Raw genomic sequence first — 14,476 nt, 5'->3', positions numbered from 1 at the left:
ACTGTGAAAATAGTATTGGTTTAATTATTTCAGAGTAATTAATATTATCGTACCAGTGTCTCACAGTCTTAAATATCCTAACAAATCAGCTCCCCATAAAAAATTAAATAGCTTTTAAATATTATAAGAATAATCAGGAAAGGCACAAATTGGAAATTCTCGCTCTTTCTTCAAGATTACAGAGGATTTCCAATAGGAACCGTTCCATGACTTTTTTCACCTTTCCGACTCACCTGGCTTGCCGTTCACGTCGCTGCATCTTGGTATTGGTTTTTGTTTATTTTGTTGTTTTCAATGATTGCTGCTCCGACGACAGGCTCTTGGAAATTCGATTCAAAAATATTAATCACTTTCTACTGAATTTGATAGCGAATTTTTTGTATCGGCAAATTGGAACTGGTACTATTGTTGGATTGGTGGTGCTGCCTGCTGTATCCTTCTCCCTGCTGTTGCTGGTGTTGTTTTTCGATCGGTAAGAGTGATCCAGAATTTGCTGAAGGATCTGTTGGATCAGATACAGACACAGGGTACGAGGGCACTGAGCGACCCGAATGTACGGACACGCACGGACATGCACGTACACACACACTCACTTAACGTTCACGCATGTCGCGCATGCGGCCAACACACACGTACGTTTACGCTGGATCTCTCTTTCTCTATCCGGCCGCTTTCCAGCTGAAGAGTACAGGTGTGCGTCGGTCGTCGTCGCTCCCGCTCCCTCTCCCACGCTATAGGCTGTGCTAGCTTACAGTTATTCCTGATCCTTTTCCCGTTTTAGCAGCAGCTGTTGTTGTTGCTGTGAGGTCGTCGTTTGACATTAAATATGAAATTTGAGCAGCATTTCTTTGAATTTTATGGTTTATTTCTATTATTTTTGTAGAAACTTCATGAAATTTGTATTGAATTTTTTATGGGGGGTGTAGATGTGTATGTGTTTAGGTATGTGTCAAAAGGCGGGCTATTTTGTTTTTAAACTCCCCTCGCACGATTCGAAGGGAAGTTTAGTTCTACGTTAAATATCTTTTGTTAAACAATTTCTTTTGCCAATACCATTTGACAAGACCACACGTTTCAACATTTTCCTTCAACAAACGTGGAGCAATTGTGTGTATTTGTTTCTGTTCAAATTGTTGATATTTTTTTTTCCTTCTCACATTCCGGCCCCGGTGAGAAACAACAAAATGCAAAATCAACAAACGAGTCGCTTTTTTTGTGTTCTAGTTAAATTCTGTTAATAAAGATTTGATTTAACCGGTCAGCGCGCGTTTTGAACATTTGCAGCACATTTCTTCGGGTGCTTCCCGATAAGGGCAGGCCGTCAGGTCGTAATTCGTAATCAGATCAAGCTGAAATTAAAAAATGAAAGAATTTGCATTAATTCACACCTCAACAAAAGGTCCATTCTTGCATGGTATTTCTATTAGGCAGGGCAGTATTTTCGCTTGGTATATTGAGTAAAGTGAAATTGCTCGTGGAGGCATGGTCACACTGAGAGCGCAGGCTGGCTGGCTAAATATGATTTTTGTCATTGATTTTCGTTTAATTTACAGGCTTGTGGTCTCCAATTTGCTTTTTCAAACTGCCATGCACTTGAAACGTACGGACTTTGGTCCAAAGAAAGATGTTATTGAGTTTGAAAATTGATCGGAACACCTCCTTTGGACCAGGGCAGACAGAATTAGGCCAATTAGTGTTGTTGCGTATTCCTCCTCTTGGGGCCAGTTCATTGAGTTACAATTTTGGAAAAATGTCTCGTTCAGGGCTAGGCAGAAGGCCAAGCGATCAATTTTCGAACGTGATATCTTTTATTTTTATAATTTTTCACGTTTTGTTATTTGATGCAGCAAAAAAAACTCAGCGGCGGCCAACTGATGGCCAAAGAGAAAGAGAGAGAGAGCGTATGAGAGGAAGAGAGGGTGTCACTACTCAAATTTTTGGCCATATTTTTTCATTGAGCCGCCTTTTGCCAACGCATCATTATTTTCCAAAGGCTTTATTGTTTCTCTCTAATTTAATGATTTTCACGCTTAATTAATTTGGTGGTCCCGTTTTTTGCTGATTTACCTTTTAGACAGTTTTGCACGCATTTTCACTACGCCTCATTTTTTCACACATACACTCACACGCACGCACGAACAGACACAGTTTCACACACTCACACTAGGACCGACTTCAATTTTGCAACTAACTAATAGCGGAGCGGTGTGTATATTAGTTGATTTTTCGAGCGCTTCGTTAACTACCTTATTGCACTACTTTTTACATATTTATCATGATCTATTTTCGTTCCATTTTTCAATTAAACTCTTCGCAAAAGACCAAAAAAGCACGCAAGCAGTGTGACCGCGAAATTATCGATCAAATATACCGACAGACCCTCGGAAACATACCGAAATCTACCCTTGCATTTTCAAAGTATACTGTAAATATACCGCGAATCTTAAATTATTTTCCTCGATTTTTATGTTATTTTTTATATTACTAGCTAGTTAGGAGTCTCCGCGCTAAAAATATAATAGTGGCTAGTTTTCATGACTTTCTTTTCTTAGAATTTTTCCAAATTAAGTTTAAAACTAAAAAAGTCAACGAAAAAAATAGAAGAAAACGTTACGTGAGTGGGAACGGAGTCTAATTACGTTAGACAATTTTTTTGCTTGTCAACCGGTAGGTAAAGTATGGTATGGGCAGTTTTATACCCTATTTTCATAAATTAAAATTTAAATATAATATTCAAAGCTGACCTACAGATAGAATATTTTTGCATTGATTGGAGCCTAAGATTTTCAAAATTTCTTAAAATCGAGGATATCCGTCCATCTAAGGGTACTAAATGTCGCCTGAGAGAAAAACAATGCTGCTCACTTTTCGCTGCATGTTGCTGTTCCAAACAAATTATGTTGTCAACGGTGATATACGTAAGTAGGGATGGAATTTAACGTAAGGATGGCATAAAGACACATTGTTGCGATGAAAGTTCCCATGTTGAGAGAGAGAAATATCCCTTGAAAAGAGAGAGAAATTCCCTACGGAAAAGAGAGAAACTACTCAAGGGACATTTGAAAAACATGCGTATGGGAGTTTGGATACCCTATATTATTGGATATACTTTGAAAATTTAATTTTATAGGCCGATGAAATTCATTAAATATACCATTATATACCAATATACCGTTAATATACAATTGGTCAAAAATAAAAAACAGTAATGTCTTCAGCGGTGACACTATAATACACCAAAATATTCTTTGGATTTCATTGAAAATTTGAAAATTTGTCCATAAAATACCAAAGAAAATACCACAGCACTGTCCAATTAGCCGGAAACTTTAAATACGGCCTAGAAATCAGATCCGATCCGTAAAAACTGTCCAACAGAAAAAATCGTATGAAACCGGGAAGTACATTTTTCGAGTTTTAAAAAACTTACCGATTAGTCGATGGTAGTTTGCTAGCGGATTGAATAAGGTATTGCTAATCTTATCAAATATATGATATTTCCCATACATTTATCTCAACAATAAAAGTTACACAAGCTGGATAATTGATTAATAATAATCTAGCTAAAATAAGTTAAAATGACAGCACTGGACAACACTGTAGTTGCAGATAAAATACCAAGAAAATACTGAATGGCAACACGTGCGTGTTGTGCATCCAGTCCAGATAATTTACAATATAAATTTGTTTTGAGAGCCAAATGGGTAAAATTAAGAACAGTCAACGGAAAGGGGTAAGTACTTAATATCTAGGAGGAAAAACATGGCTAAATATTTCATCAATTCAGCCTCTGGCCCCGAAGCGTCTACAAAATGCCGCAGAAGACTCTGTGTTGGGTCAGGATTCACACATCAGCGATCTAGAGAAGCCGGGCACAAGCAGCGATGACGGCTTTGAGGAGCCAACACCCAAGCCTTCCAAGAAAACCACATCATTGCCCGGGCCCGTGTCGAGCATTGCGCGAAAAAAGAACAAGTTTAGGACAGACGACACGAAAAATGTGAAGCCACCGACGCTGGAGGAGATGAAGGAGCTGCGCGACACACGCAATCTCTTTCACTCGAATCTGTTCAAGCTGCAGGTCAAAGAGATGCTGGAGGAGCTCCAGCTAAAGAGCAAGTACACCGAGTACATAGAAAGCTGGATGGAATCGTTTACGGCCTTCACGCAGCAGCAGCTTAAAGACGGTCTGATGCAGAAGAGTCAGTTGGAAGTGCCGTTGAATGTGGACATGAAAATATCGAGCTTTATCTTCTCCAAGCCCACGAAAGAGCCTCAACTGATTGGTGCCGCCTCCACGGGCACCTTGCTGGGCCCCAAGATCGTGGTAGATGTGGCCCTGGAGATGCCCAAGGACTGTCTACACAAGGATGATTATCTAAACTTGATATACGATCAGAAGCGGGCCCTGTACCTGACCTACATATCGAACCAGATGAGGAGCTACCACGCCTATGCTCAGGATCAGTTTGCCTTCAACTATCATGGCAACAATCCCCTCAAGCCAGTGCTGGAGCTGACGCCAGCCGCCAAGCAGGTGTCGAAGCACTTGCAGCTGCGTCTGTTTATTACGGCGCCACAGAGCACCTTTAAGCTGGGCCGATTTGTGCCCTGGAACAATAATATTCGACCCACATACTATGATGATGAGTGGGATGAGGAGGAGGCACTGCCATCGACACAGCACTACAATGCCAACGTTCTGTTTGACCTGACGCTGGCCCAGAACCAGGCACTCCTCGACAAGGCCTTCAAGGGCAGACGCAACTTTCAGGACGGTCTGTTGCTGCTCAAAGTGTGGCTGCGTCAGCGGGAGCTGGACACAGGATTCACTGGCTTTGGGTCGCACATTCTGGCATCGTTTATCGTGTATCTGAATCAGCAGCGGATACTGCATCAATCGAGCAGCAGCTACCAAGTGGCACGGACCGTTTGGAATCAATTGTCCAACACAGACTGGACGAATGGCATCACCTTGGCGCCCGCCGCCAGCCAAACCGAGCAGCTGAGCACCCTGGCCGGCTATTACGATGTCTGCTTCATGGATGTCACTGGACAGCTCAATCTCTGTGCGAATGTGCCGCTGGCTGTGTACCAGAGGGTCCGGGCAGAGGCTAAATTGGCTGTGGATTTGCTGAATGACATGAAATTGAATAGCTTCCCGTACATTTTCATGCAAAAGTGTCCCCTGTACACCCGCGTGGATAACATACTCAAGTGAGTCTTCAATGGAGTTCTCTCTCTTTTTGTGTTTAAAAATTAAACCTGCTCTTCCTTGCCACAGAATCACCAACTACTCGAGTATACAGCAAATGCTTGTGCTGCATTCCAAGCCGCAGGTGAAGTACGATTATGCAAATTACGCCTATCCTCAGCTGCTGAAAATCCTTACAGAGTGAGTAGAATTTTACCCTTGCTGGCTGTTAAAAGTAATTATAAACCCAACTTGTTAGGCTGCTGCAGAAGGGACTCAAGGAACGTGTTCAGTCTATTCTACCCATAGAATCCGTCTGCAATTCATGGCCCGTCGAGAGCAAGGCCCCAGTTATCGGACAAGCCATACAGCTGGGTCTCATACTCGATCCGGAGCATGCCTATGAGGTGCTCGACAAGGGGCCGGCGTCCAACGATAACCCCGAGGGGTCAGCCGAGTTTCGCAAGTTTTGGGGAGAGAAATCGAATCTACGACGCTTTCAGGATGGCAGCATCACAGAGGCAGTTGTGTGGGGCACAGCCAAAGATGCGCCCAGCAAGAAGCGTCTGATTGTGCGCCAGATTGTGCTCCATCTGCTGGAGCATCATCTGCAGCTGGAGAGCAACGAGATCCAGTACATTGCAGCCGAGTTGGACTTGGTTTATCATCTAACCCCCTGGTTCAAGGTGTCCAAAGTGAAGACCAAACTGGAGCTGCAGCAGGACACGGATGCGGAGGCACTGAGTCCCAATGTGATACGCTGCTATGATGATTTGGCACGTCAGCTGCATGCCCTGGACGATCTGCCGCTAGAGATTGTGTCCATATCGAGCATTTCACCCATTTCCCGCTACTGTGAGCCAATGCCAGTGCTGCCGCAGGCTCGCCTGATGGCCGACCGCATCCATGCCAGCCACATCCAGCGGGTAATCATTCAGCTGGGGCAGAGCGGCAAGTGGCCCAATGAGTTGGGCGCCCTGAGAGCCCTCAAGACGGCATTCCTCATTGAAATTGGAGAGAAACTGAAGGCACAGTGTCATCTCAACTGGTCGATTACCTCCGAGGGTCTGCTGGTGCTTAAGTGGGGCTTCTGTTTCCTGCTGGAGCTGGCCCACAGCAAGGAGCTGGCGCTGCTCAAGCACGAGGTAACCGAACGGGGAGTGACCAAATATGTGGATAACAGCAAAAGTCGTGCACTGGAGCAACGCCACTACATCCTGCCCAAGGTCAGTGGAGCACTGCACGCCCTGCATCAGACGCACTCGGCCTATGGTGGGACTGTGTTGATTGCCAAGCGCTGGCTGGCCACACAACTGCTGGACGATGGAGTGTGGCCTGCGATGGCCACAGAACTGCTGGTGGCACATCTCTACCTGCAGCGGAATGCGCCTCAGGCCATAGCGGCACCCCAAACCGGATTCATTCGTTTCCTGCATCTGCTCGCGCATAGCGATTGGAATGGAGAACTTTTTCTGTTGAACTTTAATAGCAGCTGGCAGGGTGAGTCCTCCCAACGCTTCCTCTTTATCCTTATTTATTCCGTAATCTTCTCTCAAACAGAACAACAGATTGGGGATCTGGAGCACAGCTTCCGCAGCGATCGGCAGAGTTATCCGCCTTTGGCACTGGCCACGTCCTACGACCAACAGCATGCTGGCCGCCTGTGGACCACCGCGGAGTCGCCCAGTCTGCGCATACTCTCGCATGTCTCACGCTTGGCCCGCCACGCCCTGGAGATGATTGAGACCAGTCTGCAGTCGAAAGATCTGAGATTTGTGCGCCCCGCACAGCTGTTCCGCGGCTCCAGCGAGGGCTACGATCTGGTGATACAACTCAAGTCTGATTTGGTGCCCAATGCCCTGAGCTATGATCTCGGTTCGCCCTTCGTGTCCTTTGATCAACCGAATTATCTATTACCCAGAGCAGGAAAGGACCTACTGGCAAGAATCGTCCAACAATTGAGAGTAAGAGCTTGACTTTAACCTATAAACTTTTAAATTCATTTGATTCCTTGCAGTCTGCCTACTCCGACTATGCCGCCTTCTTCTACAATCCCCATGGCGGCAAGGAATTGGCCATTGTGTGGCGTCCCCCAACAGAGTTCGCACCGAAAGCGTTCAAGGTCACGGAGCTGCAGGCTTGCACGCCCTGCAACAAGGGCAAGGTTCAGGTGGTCAGGGAAACTCTAGTCGAGGATTTCAAGGTGCTGCTCAAAGACTTTTATCTGCGCATCAGCACGCCCGAGGAGCTCAAGCGTGAACAGCGGGAGCAGCAAAATCCCAAGCGATATTTCAATGCCAAGCACCAGGAAACGGAAGCCAGCTCCAAGCCAAAGAAGCAAAAGCTGGCCAAGGCAGCAAAGGTGCAAGCTCCGCCGAAAAAGAAATGTCTGATCAAGAGCAAACCCCTGAAATCGCTGAGCTAGTTGTTGCCCCCCATGTAAAGTAAGGATAAACCCACAATAATTCATAATTAAAGCTAGAAGTTTGTTAAGCCGGACAAAAGTTAAAGAAAATATTAGACAATGGAATGATAATGCTTATTGCTTATTGCTGCTTGCTGTCCTCCGTTTCGCCGTTTGGATTTTGCCGAGAGAAGTGCACACATCGTGTTCTGGTTCGCAGACACGTGCAGGGCGCTGCTCCATTCACACTTGACTGACATTGATGAAGAGCATAAAGCTGATCTTGGGGTTGGGAACGAGATTGATCTTGAGGCTGGACTGGTGGCCATACTGACGGATCATCAGCAGAGACAGTACCGCTCTGAAATTGTGGACAGGCAAAGGACTGATCCTGCTCTGATCGTTGACCATAGCTCTGGTGCTGTTGCTGCTGCTGCTGTGGTGGAAACCTTCCCTCGCGTGGACTGCATCGATGATAGCTCTGTCCATCCGTATATGTGCATGTCTGTTGCCCCTTGCTGTGCCGACTGGGATACTTGAATGCCTCAACCGACACATTACTAGCTGAACATCCATTCAATTTATTCTCGGACTCCTCATCTGAAACATTTCCACTTGAATATCCATTGCAAGGGTTCTTTGATTCCTCATCTGATTCATTTGCAACCGACTTGGCAGACGCTGCTGGTTTCGAGTCCGTATTGGAAGCAGCTGAAGCTGTCTCTGGCCTGGTCTGGCACCAGGCATTACGTGCAGCGTGCGCATGACAACTGGTATGCTGGCTCCTCGACCTTGGTGGCTCGTGTTGGCATCCACAGTTTTGCCTTAGGCTAGAGGTAGAGGTGGCCGCACTGTAGCGCAAGGGTTCGATCTCGTTCTGCTTGGACCAGGCCAGTTGGGTGGACACATTGGCAACATTGCGTGGCGCTTTGTCATGGATTGAGGGAGAGAGCAGCTTGTCAGCCTCCTCAAGCTTCTTCGGACAAAACAGTTCCTGCAGCGTAGAGTTTGGAGGCGAGAAGATTCCACCAAAGTAATTTTCTGTGGCTTCAACAGGTGCTGCTGCTGCTGTGGGAAACAGATGGCCATTGGGCATAATTCGATTGTAGCTCAAATAGCGTATATCCTCCGTTCGTCTAACGTCCTGCTGGGTGAGCACAAACATCTCATTGCCCACCATAATGGGTACTGAAATGAGTGGGAACAAATTCACTTAGGTATTAGGTAAAATCTTGCACTTACTCTGGACCAAGGGTGCCGACTCCTCTGACACTTGCAGCAGCTTTCTCACATTGTTGGCCATTGTTTTTGTTAAATACACGAATAATTTTGAATATTTTCTAGAAATTTCTCTGTATATTTTTGAATAGTTTCTCTTTAAACATTACATAAAACACAAAGGAGCCGGAAAGTGGCAAAATGTTTGATTGAATCAAAGGAATATAATCAATACAGATACAGAAAATAATTCAATATGAAGTTTTCTACATAAGCTTAAGATTTAACTTAGTTTAATCTTTAATTATTTAAGAACTTTAAGAACAAAGAACTTGTTAAAGGAATCCCCAAATCAGTAGTGTTCATCCTTAAATGTAGTTCGGAACTTTATACACATTCAGAGGTATTTTTGGATGGCCAAATGCCATTTATACTTCCTTATCCATAGACTTATGTGCAATTCTGAATATTCAGCTTCGATTCGTCTCTTCTTTGGGCACAATACCAACTCCCGATGCAGTGGCAGCAGCAGCGGCAGCATCCTTCTCTTTGTTACCAAAATCGGGATACAGCTTGGCAATCTGTCCGTTGGGTGTGCATATGCGACCCGAGAAATCTAAACGTTTATTGGATTGACTCCGCTCAGCAGAGGAAATAATGTCCAGCAGAGATCTAAAAAAGAAGGGAGTGAGGGTAAAGTAAAAGCTTTAAAGGATGGTCTTACCTCGTGCCACAATTGGACATGCGTCGCTTGCTGGCCTTTAGCAGACTGTTGGAATTGTTGCTGCTAGCGACACTGACGTTGCTCATTGCCTCCAGGCGCTCTGGTGACAGGGGAGACTCTGTAAAGGCACGGAGATTGGGTGTGCCTGCATCCGTTTTGGTGGGGCCATCGCCATACGCTGCGCGTAATGTTTGCAGACTCTCCAGCAGGTTCTTGTGATGTACTGTGCTGGCATTCAGCTGGATGAGCTGCTCCAACTCTCTGTAAAGCAGTCGATACTGATCCTTGGCCTTGTGAGGTTTTAAACTACAAAACAAAAGGAGCTAAGTGAAGGATTTAAGTGAAGCATTAAAGGACATTCTCCTACCGCGCTCCATTCGTGTGGGTAAAGGGCAAGACATCGCCACGAGAGGCACTCTTGTAGAGCTCATGGATGTGCTGCTGACAGCGCACTTCGTCCTGCTTGTCCATATCCTCCTTGAGCAGCAGATGGAGAAAGTGCGGCAGCCAACTGAGATGCCGCTGCAGATGGAACAGCACTGTCGAGGTGGTGGTCAGGGGGAAGTAGCGGGGCAAGCGTCGCGCCAAATTGGGAGCTGCAGGATCTCTGGATTTAAGCGGCACCATGCGCGACATCTTCATGAGTTGTCCCAGCTCCGAGGTGCGATAATCGGTCACTCGTCCGCCGGGGCCGTCGGTAATGGAGGGCGCCTCGTCCATGCAGGAGCGTGTGATGCACAGAGAATGGACAAAGATCTCTCCGCCGCGGGCAGACAGCATGTGACTGGTGGCCTTGGAGCCGGTCTTTCGGGGCATCTCCAGCAGCACAGAGCGTCCGTTCAGCAGAAAGTTGATCAAACAGGAGCTGGGCCGCGACGTAACATCCACGGGCGTGACCAGAAACTGGCCCAAACACGGCTGCAGATCGGCCGATCCGCAGCCACGTGGTGTGCACCATTTGAGGGTCACCGTCTCGTAGGTGGCCCCCTGCTTGATGCTGGTGGGCAGACTAAAGTCCGGGCCACACGTTATGGAATGGGCGCGGCGGGAATGCAGTATCTCCACATCGTAGTTTGCACTGGAATTGGCATTCTGCTCCTCCTTCATCGGTATATTCGTCACCGTTGTGCTGGCCAGATCGTAGTGATCCAGAATGAGATGCGTCAGCTTGTGGGATATGTCCGGGGCACCCACCGTATGGATTTCCACATCCAGCAGCGGGGAAATCGCTAGCAGATTGCGATTGGTCACCATCGAGTCGATGCCCAGAGGAACAATATTGAGAATCACCAGGTGACAGTGATTGATGACCAGTTCCTTTTTTGGGGCTGCTGCGGACAGGGCATTCTGCTGGATGAGCACCGTATTGAATATGTCCTCGAGGCTCTTCATGCTGGTGTTGTCCCGCGCCGAGGTGATGCATATGACGCGTCCCTCGTTGAGTATCTGATCAGTGGGAATGCCGCTGGCCATGGCCTGGATCTGCTCGTCGGTTGGCTCTACCAGCGCCTCAATGGCCGCCCGCAGGCCATGGATCACCGAGTAATCCGATGAATGGGGCATGCTGCGCGATGGAACGCCCACCATGACCATGGCATTCATCACATGCGACATGTTCTGTGTGCTGGCGCTCCACGTGTTGACGATGTGGGCCGCCGTGTCCGAGACTATAAAGCGCACATGCTTCTTGCCCGGAAACAGATCCCAGACGACGCGACAGTACTCGATGGAGGATTCGCAGGCGCAGGTCCACAGACTCTTGCTAAACTGTGAGCCCGTTCCGCTGGCGGCACTGTGGCCAGTGGGTTTGCCCTTCAGAAAGTCCATCGATATGTACTCCTCGCTGGCAATGCTGAAGTACCGCGTGTGGTCCAGCACGAAAATGGTCTTTTGGTTGCGTTCGAACATGGTGGGGACGGACGCGACGGACGCCTACAAAATTAGCTAAAAAACCAAAAACAAAAGATAATTTTTAAAATGCAATCGTTTGCCGGAGAAAAACAGCTGATTGAGTGGTTTGAATAAAACTATCGCAAAAAACCGGCTGCAAAATATCGATATATTTTATACCCATGATTTGTTTTCGCAATTCAATAACCGGTACTCGTCTTCATCAATTTCCAGGTTTCCACAAAATTCGTAGAAATATGTTGATTTTAGTGCCAAATAAAATAACGATATAAGTATATGTTATTTTGGAAAATATCGATATACTGGATGATTGACCGCCTTGACAACCCTACTTCAGAATCACGTTGTACGAATTTACGAACTTTTAACATTTTTTTAGTCACACAAATACTTGTTTCAGACTAAATTGCACACTCAGTTATTAGTGAAACGCAAATTGTAGTAAATCCATTTATCAGTTAAAACAGTCATGTCGTGGTTATTGGGCAGAAATCGTCAGCAACCGCAGCCAGATCCTTCTGCTGGCGGCGTAGATGGAGCCGATCCCGAGGGTAAAACTGCCGGTGGGCGGACCGGCGATGCAGAGCTGACCCGTGCCGAGCGCAAGGCCATGGAGGCCTACCGCTTTGATTCATCGGCTCTGGAGCGGGCCGCGGATGCTGCCAAGACGCTAGAACGCTCAAGTAAGTGGAAAATTTCATCAGCCAATTGCATAATCGACATGCGCCCCCCAAACGCTATCAAAGCTTAGTCGCTTGTGTGAGTGTTTGTTACTGTATGAGTGTGCGTGTGTGTAATATATGATAATCTCTTTGCAGAGCATGCTCGGGAGGCTTTGGAGCTGTCCAAGATGCAGGAATCCACCCGCCAGGCGGAGTACAGCACCAAGGTGAAGGAGTACGAGGCGCACATCGAGCAGGCCAAGGTGGAGCAACGGCGCATTGATCACGAGGAGCGACGCAAGACCCTGATTGAAGAGACAAAGCAACAGCAGCAGCGAGCCCAGTATCAGGATCAGCTGTCACGAAAGCGGTACGAGGATCAGCTGGTCCAACAGCAACGTGTCCAGGAGGAGAATCTTCGCAAGCAGGAGGAAAGCGTACAGCGGCAGGAGGCCATGCGCCGTCAGACCATTGAACATGAGATCGAGATGAAGGAGAAGAATCGCTTGAAGCTGCTGGAGCACGAGCTGAGGGCCAAGGCGCGCGTGGACCGTGAGAATCGTGATCTGAACTTGGAGAAGATTCGTCTGAAGGCCCAGGAGCATCGTACCACTGTGATGGAGGGCATCAAGTGAGTGCTTTTAAATAGAGAAAAACGGTTGGATTTTTATTACAATTATTATTGTTCCCTTGCAGAACGGCTGGATCCGTCATTGGAGCTGGTGCCGAGGCCATGCTCACCGATTGGGACAAGGTATTGACTGCCGCTGGCGGCCTGTCGCTGCTTGCCTTGGGTGTCTACACGGCGAAGGGTGCCACCGGCGTTGTCTCCCGCTACGTGGAGGCGCGCATCGGCAAGCCATCGCTGGTGGGCGAGACCTCGCGGTTTGCCTTCCTCGATGCCGTAAAGCATCCGTTGAACTACATCAAGCGACTGCGCTCCAAGCCGGCCGATGCACTGCAGGGCGTTGTTCTCAATCCAAGTCTCGAGGAACGTCTTCGCGACATTGCCATTGCCACAAAGAACACACGCATCAATCGAGGCCTCTACAGGAATGTGCTGATGCACGGCCCACCTGGTACCGGCAAGACAATGTTTGCCAAAAAGTTGGCCGAGCACTCTGGTATGGACTTTGCCATTATGACCGGCGGCGATGTGGCGCCCATGGGCAAGGAAGGTGTGACAGCCATTCACAAAGTGTTTGATTGGTCGCATGCCTCGCGGCGCGGTCTGCTGCTGTTTGTGGACGAGGCTGATGCCTTCCTGAGGAAGCGTTCGTCGGAAAAGATATCGGAGGATTTGAGGGCCGCTCTAAACGCCTTCCTGTACAGAACATCCGAACAGAATCCCAAATTCATGCTCGTTCTGGCCTCGAACACGCCCGAACAGTTCGATTATGCCATCAACGATCGTCTGGATGAGATGGTGGAGTTCACGCTGCCCGGCCTGGAGGAGCGCGAGCGTCTGTTGCGTCTCTACTTTGACAAATATGTGCTGCAGCCGGCCGCATCTGGGGCCAGGCGCTTCAAACTGGACACATTCGACTATGGCAAGACTTGCTCAAAGATGGCTGTGCTGTGCAAAGGCATGTCTGGACGTGAGATCTCCAAGCTGGGCGTTTCCTGGCAGGCAGCCGTCTACGCCTCTGAGGACGGTGTACTGACCGAGAAAATGGTTCTGGACAGATGCTACTCGGCCGCTGAGCAGCACAAGCAAAAGGTGAGTTTTTTATACAATTCCAATGCTGATCAGTTGCTAAAGAATTATTTTTTTAGATGGCTTGGTTGTCGGATCAGGAGCGTGCTGATCATAAATCGATTACGGGCGGAACTATTGCCCCACCTTTAACACTCACTGCCAACAAATTGTGAGCTTGTGGTGACTTTGGAGTACCTGGAGGAGCGTAGGCAGGACACACTCCATTCATTCACATATTTAGTTGTTAATTGTCCTAACTTTAAGTTGGTTACGCACAGGGCTTTTTCTGGTTAATGGATACCAAAACAACAGCTGAGATCAACCTACTATATGTGTGTATATACCGTTATGTATGTGTACATATGTATATGCATTTTACTAACTGTACAAACGAAAATCCATGATAGACTATCGCGTGTTCATCAATGCAATTAAGTTTTACCTACTGATAATTGTATCATTAACTAACGCTATAGTAACTCTCATTAGTGTGTACAAAGAGAGCTGTATGTTCGGCACCTGTTGCTGCATTTAGCAAAGACAAAGCTTTGGATTAAACTTTAAATTAAATTGCCGCGCTGGCACTGTGAGAGATTTATATTAAACTTCTCGCCAGCGTTGGCCATTTATTTGACTCTTTCGCCAGTGTTTTCCCATAAACGAT

At 47.2% G+C, this 14,476-nt stretch overlaps 4 protein-coding genes and 1 long non-coding RNA gene across 5 annotated transcripts; 2 read left to right on the top strand and 3 right to left on the bottom strand.

Moving 5' to 3' along the window:
• Positions 1-232: 232 nt before the first annotated feature.
• LOC117586738 lies at positions 233-2,361 on the bottom strand. The gene is made up of 2 exons (XR_004574014.1): positions 2,068-2,361; positions 233-1,349 (listed from the first exon to the last, which is right to left on the bottom strand). It is a non-coding gene; the product is annotated as an uncharacterized LOC117586738 (long non-coding RNA).
• Positions 2,362-3,596: 1,235 nt separating this feature from the next.
• On the top strand, positions 3,597-7,693 carry LOC117586750 (nucleolar protein 6). The gene is made up of 6 exons (XM_034277057.1): positions 3,597-3,733; positions 3,788-5,217; positions 5,285-5,395; positions 5,454-6,694; positions 6,755-7,158; positions 7,212-7,693. The coding sequence occupies exons 1-6, from the start codon at positions 3,701-3,703 to the stop codon at positions 7,617-7,619; spliced, it is 3,627 nt and encodes a 1,208-aa protein (XP_034132948.1). The 5' UTR covers positions 3,597-3,700; the 3' UTR covers positions 7,620-7,693.
• LOC117586753 lies at positions 7,660-9,104 on the bottom strand. Its single transcript, XM_034277061.1, has 2 exons — positions 8,841-9,104; positions 7,660-8,786 (listed from the first exon to the last, which is right to left on the bottom strand). The coding sequence occupies exons 1-2, from the start codon at positions 8,899-8,901 to the stop codon at positions 7,741-7,743; spliced, it is 1,107 nt and encodes a 368-aa protein (XP_034132952.1). The 5' UTR covers positions 8,902-9,104; the 3' UTR covers positions 7,660-7,740.
• A 93-nt stretch (positions 9,105-9,197) lies between these two features.
• On the bottom strand, positions 9,198-11,545 carry LOC117586751 (protein asunder). Its single transcript, XM_034277058.1, has 3 exons — positions 9,908-11,545; positions 9,541-9,846; positions 9,198-9,488 (listed from the first exon to the last, which is right to left on the bottom strand). The coding sequence occupies exons 1-3, from the start codon at positions 11,446-11,448 to the stop codon at positions 9,287-9,289; spliced, it is 2,049 nt and encodes a 682-aa protein (XP_034132949.1). The 5' UTR covers positions 11,449-11,545; the 3' UTR covers positions 9,198-9,286.
• Positions 11,546-11,798: 253 nt separating this feature from the next.
• On the top strand, positions 11,799-14,446 carry LOC117586752 (ATPase family AAA domain-containing protein 3A homolog). The gene is made up of 4 exons (XM_034277059.1): positions 11,799-12,134; positions 12,270-12,744; positions 12,810-13,833; positions 13,890-14,446. The coding sequence occupies exons 1-4, from the start codon at positions 11,921-11,923 to the stop codon at positions 13,983-13,985; spliced, it is 1,809 nt and encodes a 602-aa protein (XP_034132950.1). The 5' UTR covers positions 11,799-11,920; the 3' UTR covers positions 13,986-14,446.
• Positions 14,447-14,476: the final 30 nt, after the last annotated feature.

Source organism: Drosophila guanche, unplaced genomic scaffold (assembly GCF_900245975.1).
Source record: "Drosophila guanche unplaced genomic scaffold, DGUA_6, whole genome shotgun sequence".
NCBI classification, from domain to species: Eukaryota; Metazoa; Arthropoda; class Insecta; order Diptera; family Drosophilidae; genus Drosophila; species Drosophila guanche.
Note: the sequence above shows the minus strand (reverse complement) of the source record. Positions and strands in the feature narration are given on the sequence as shown.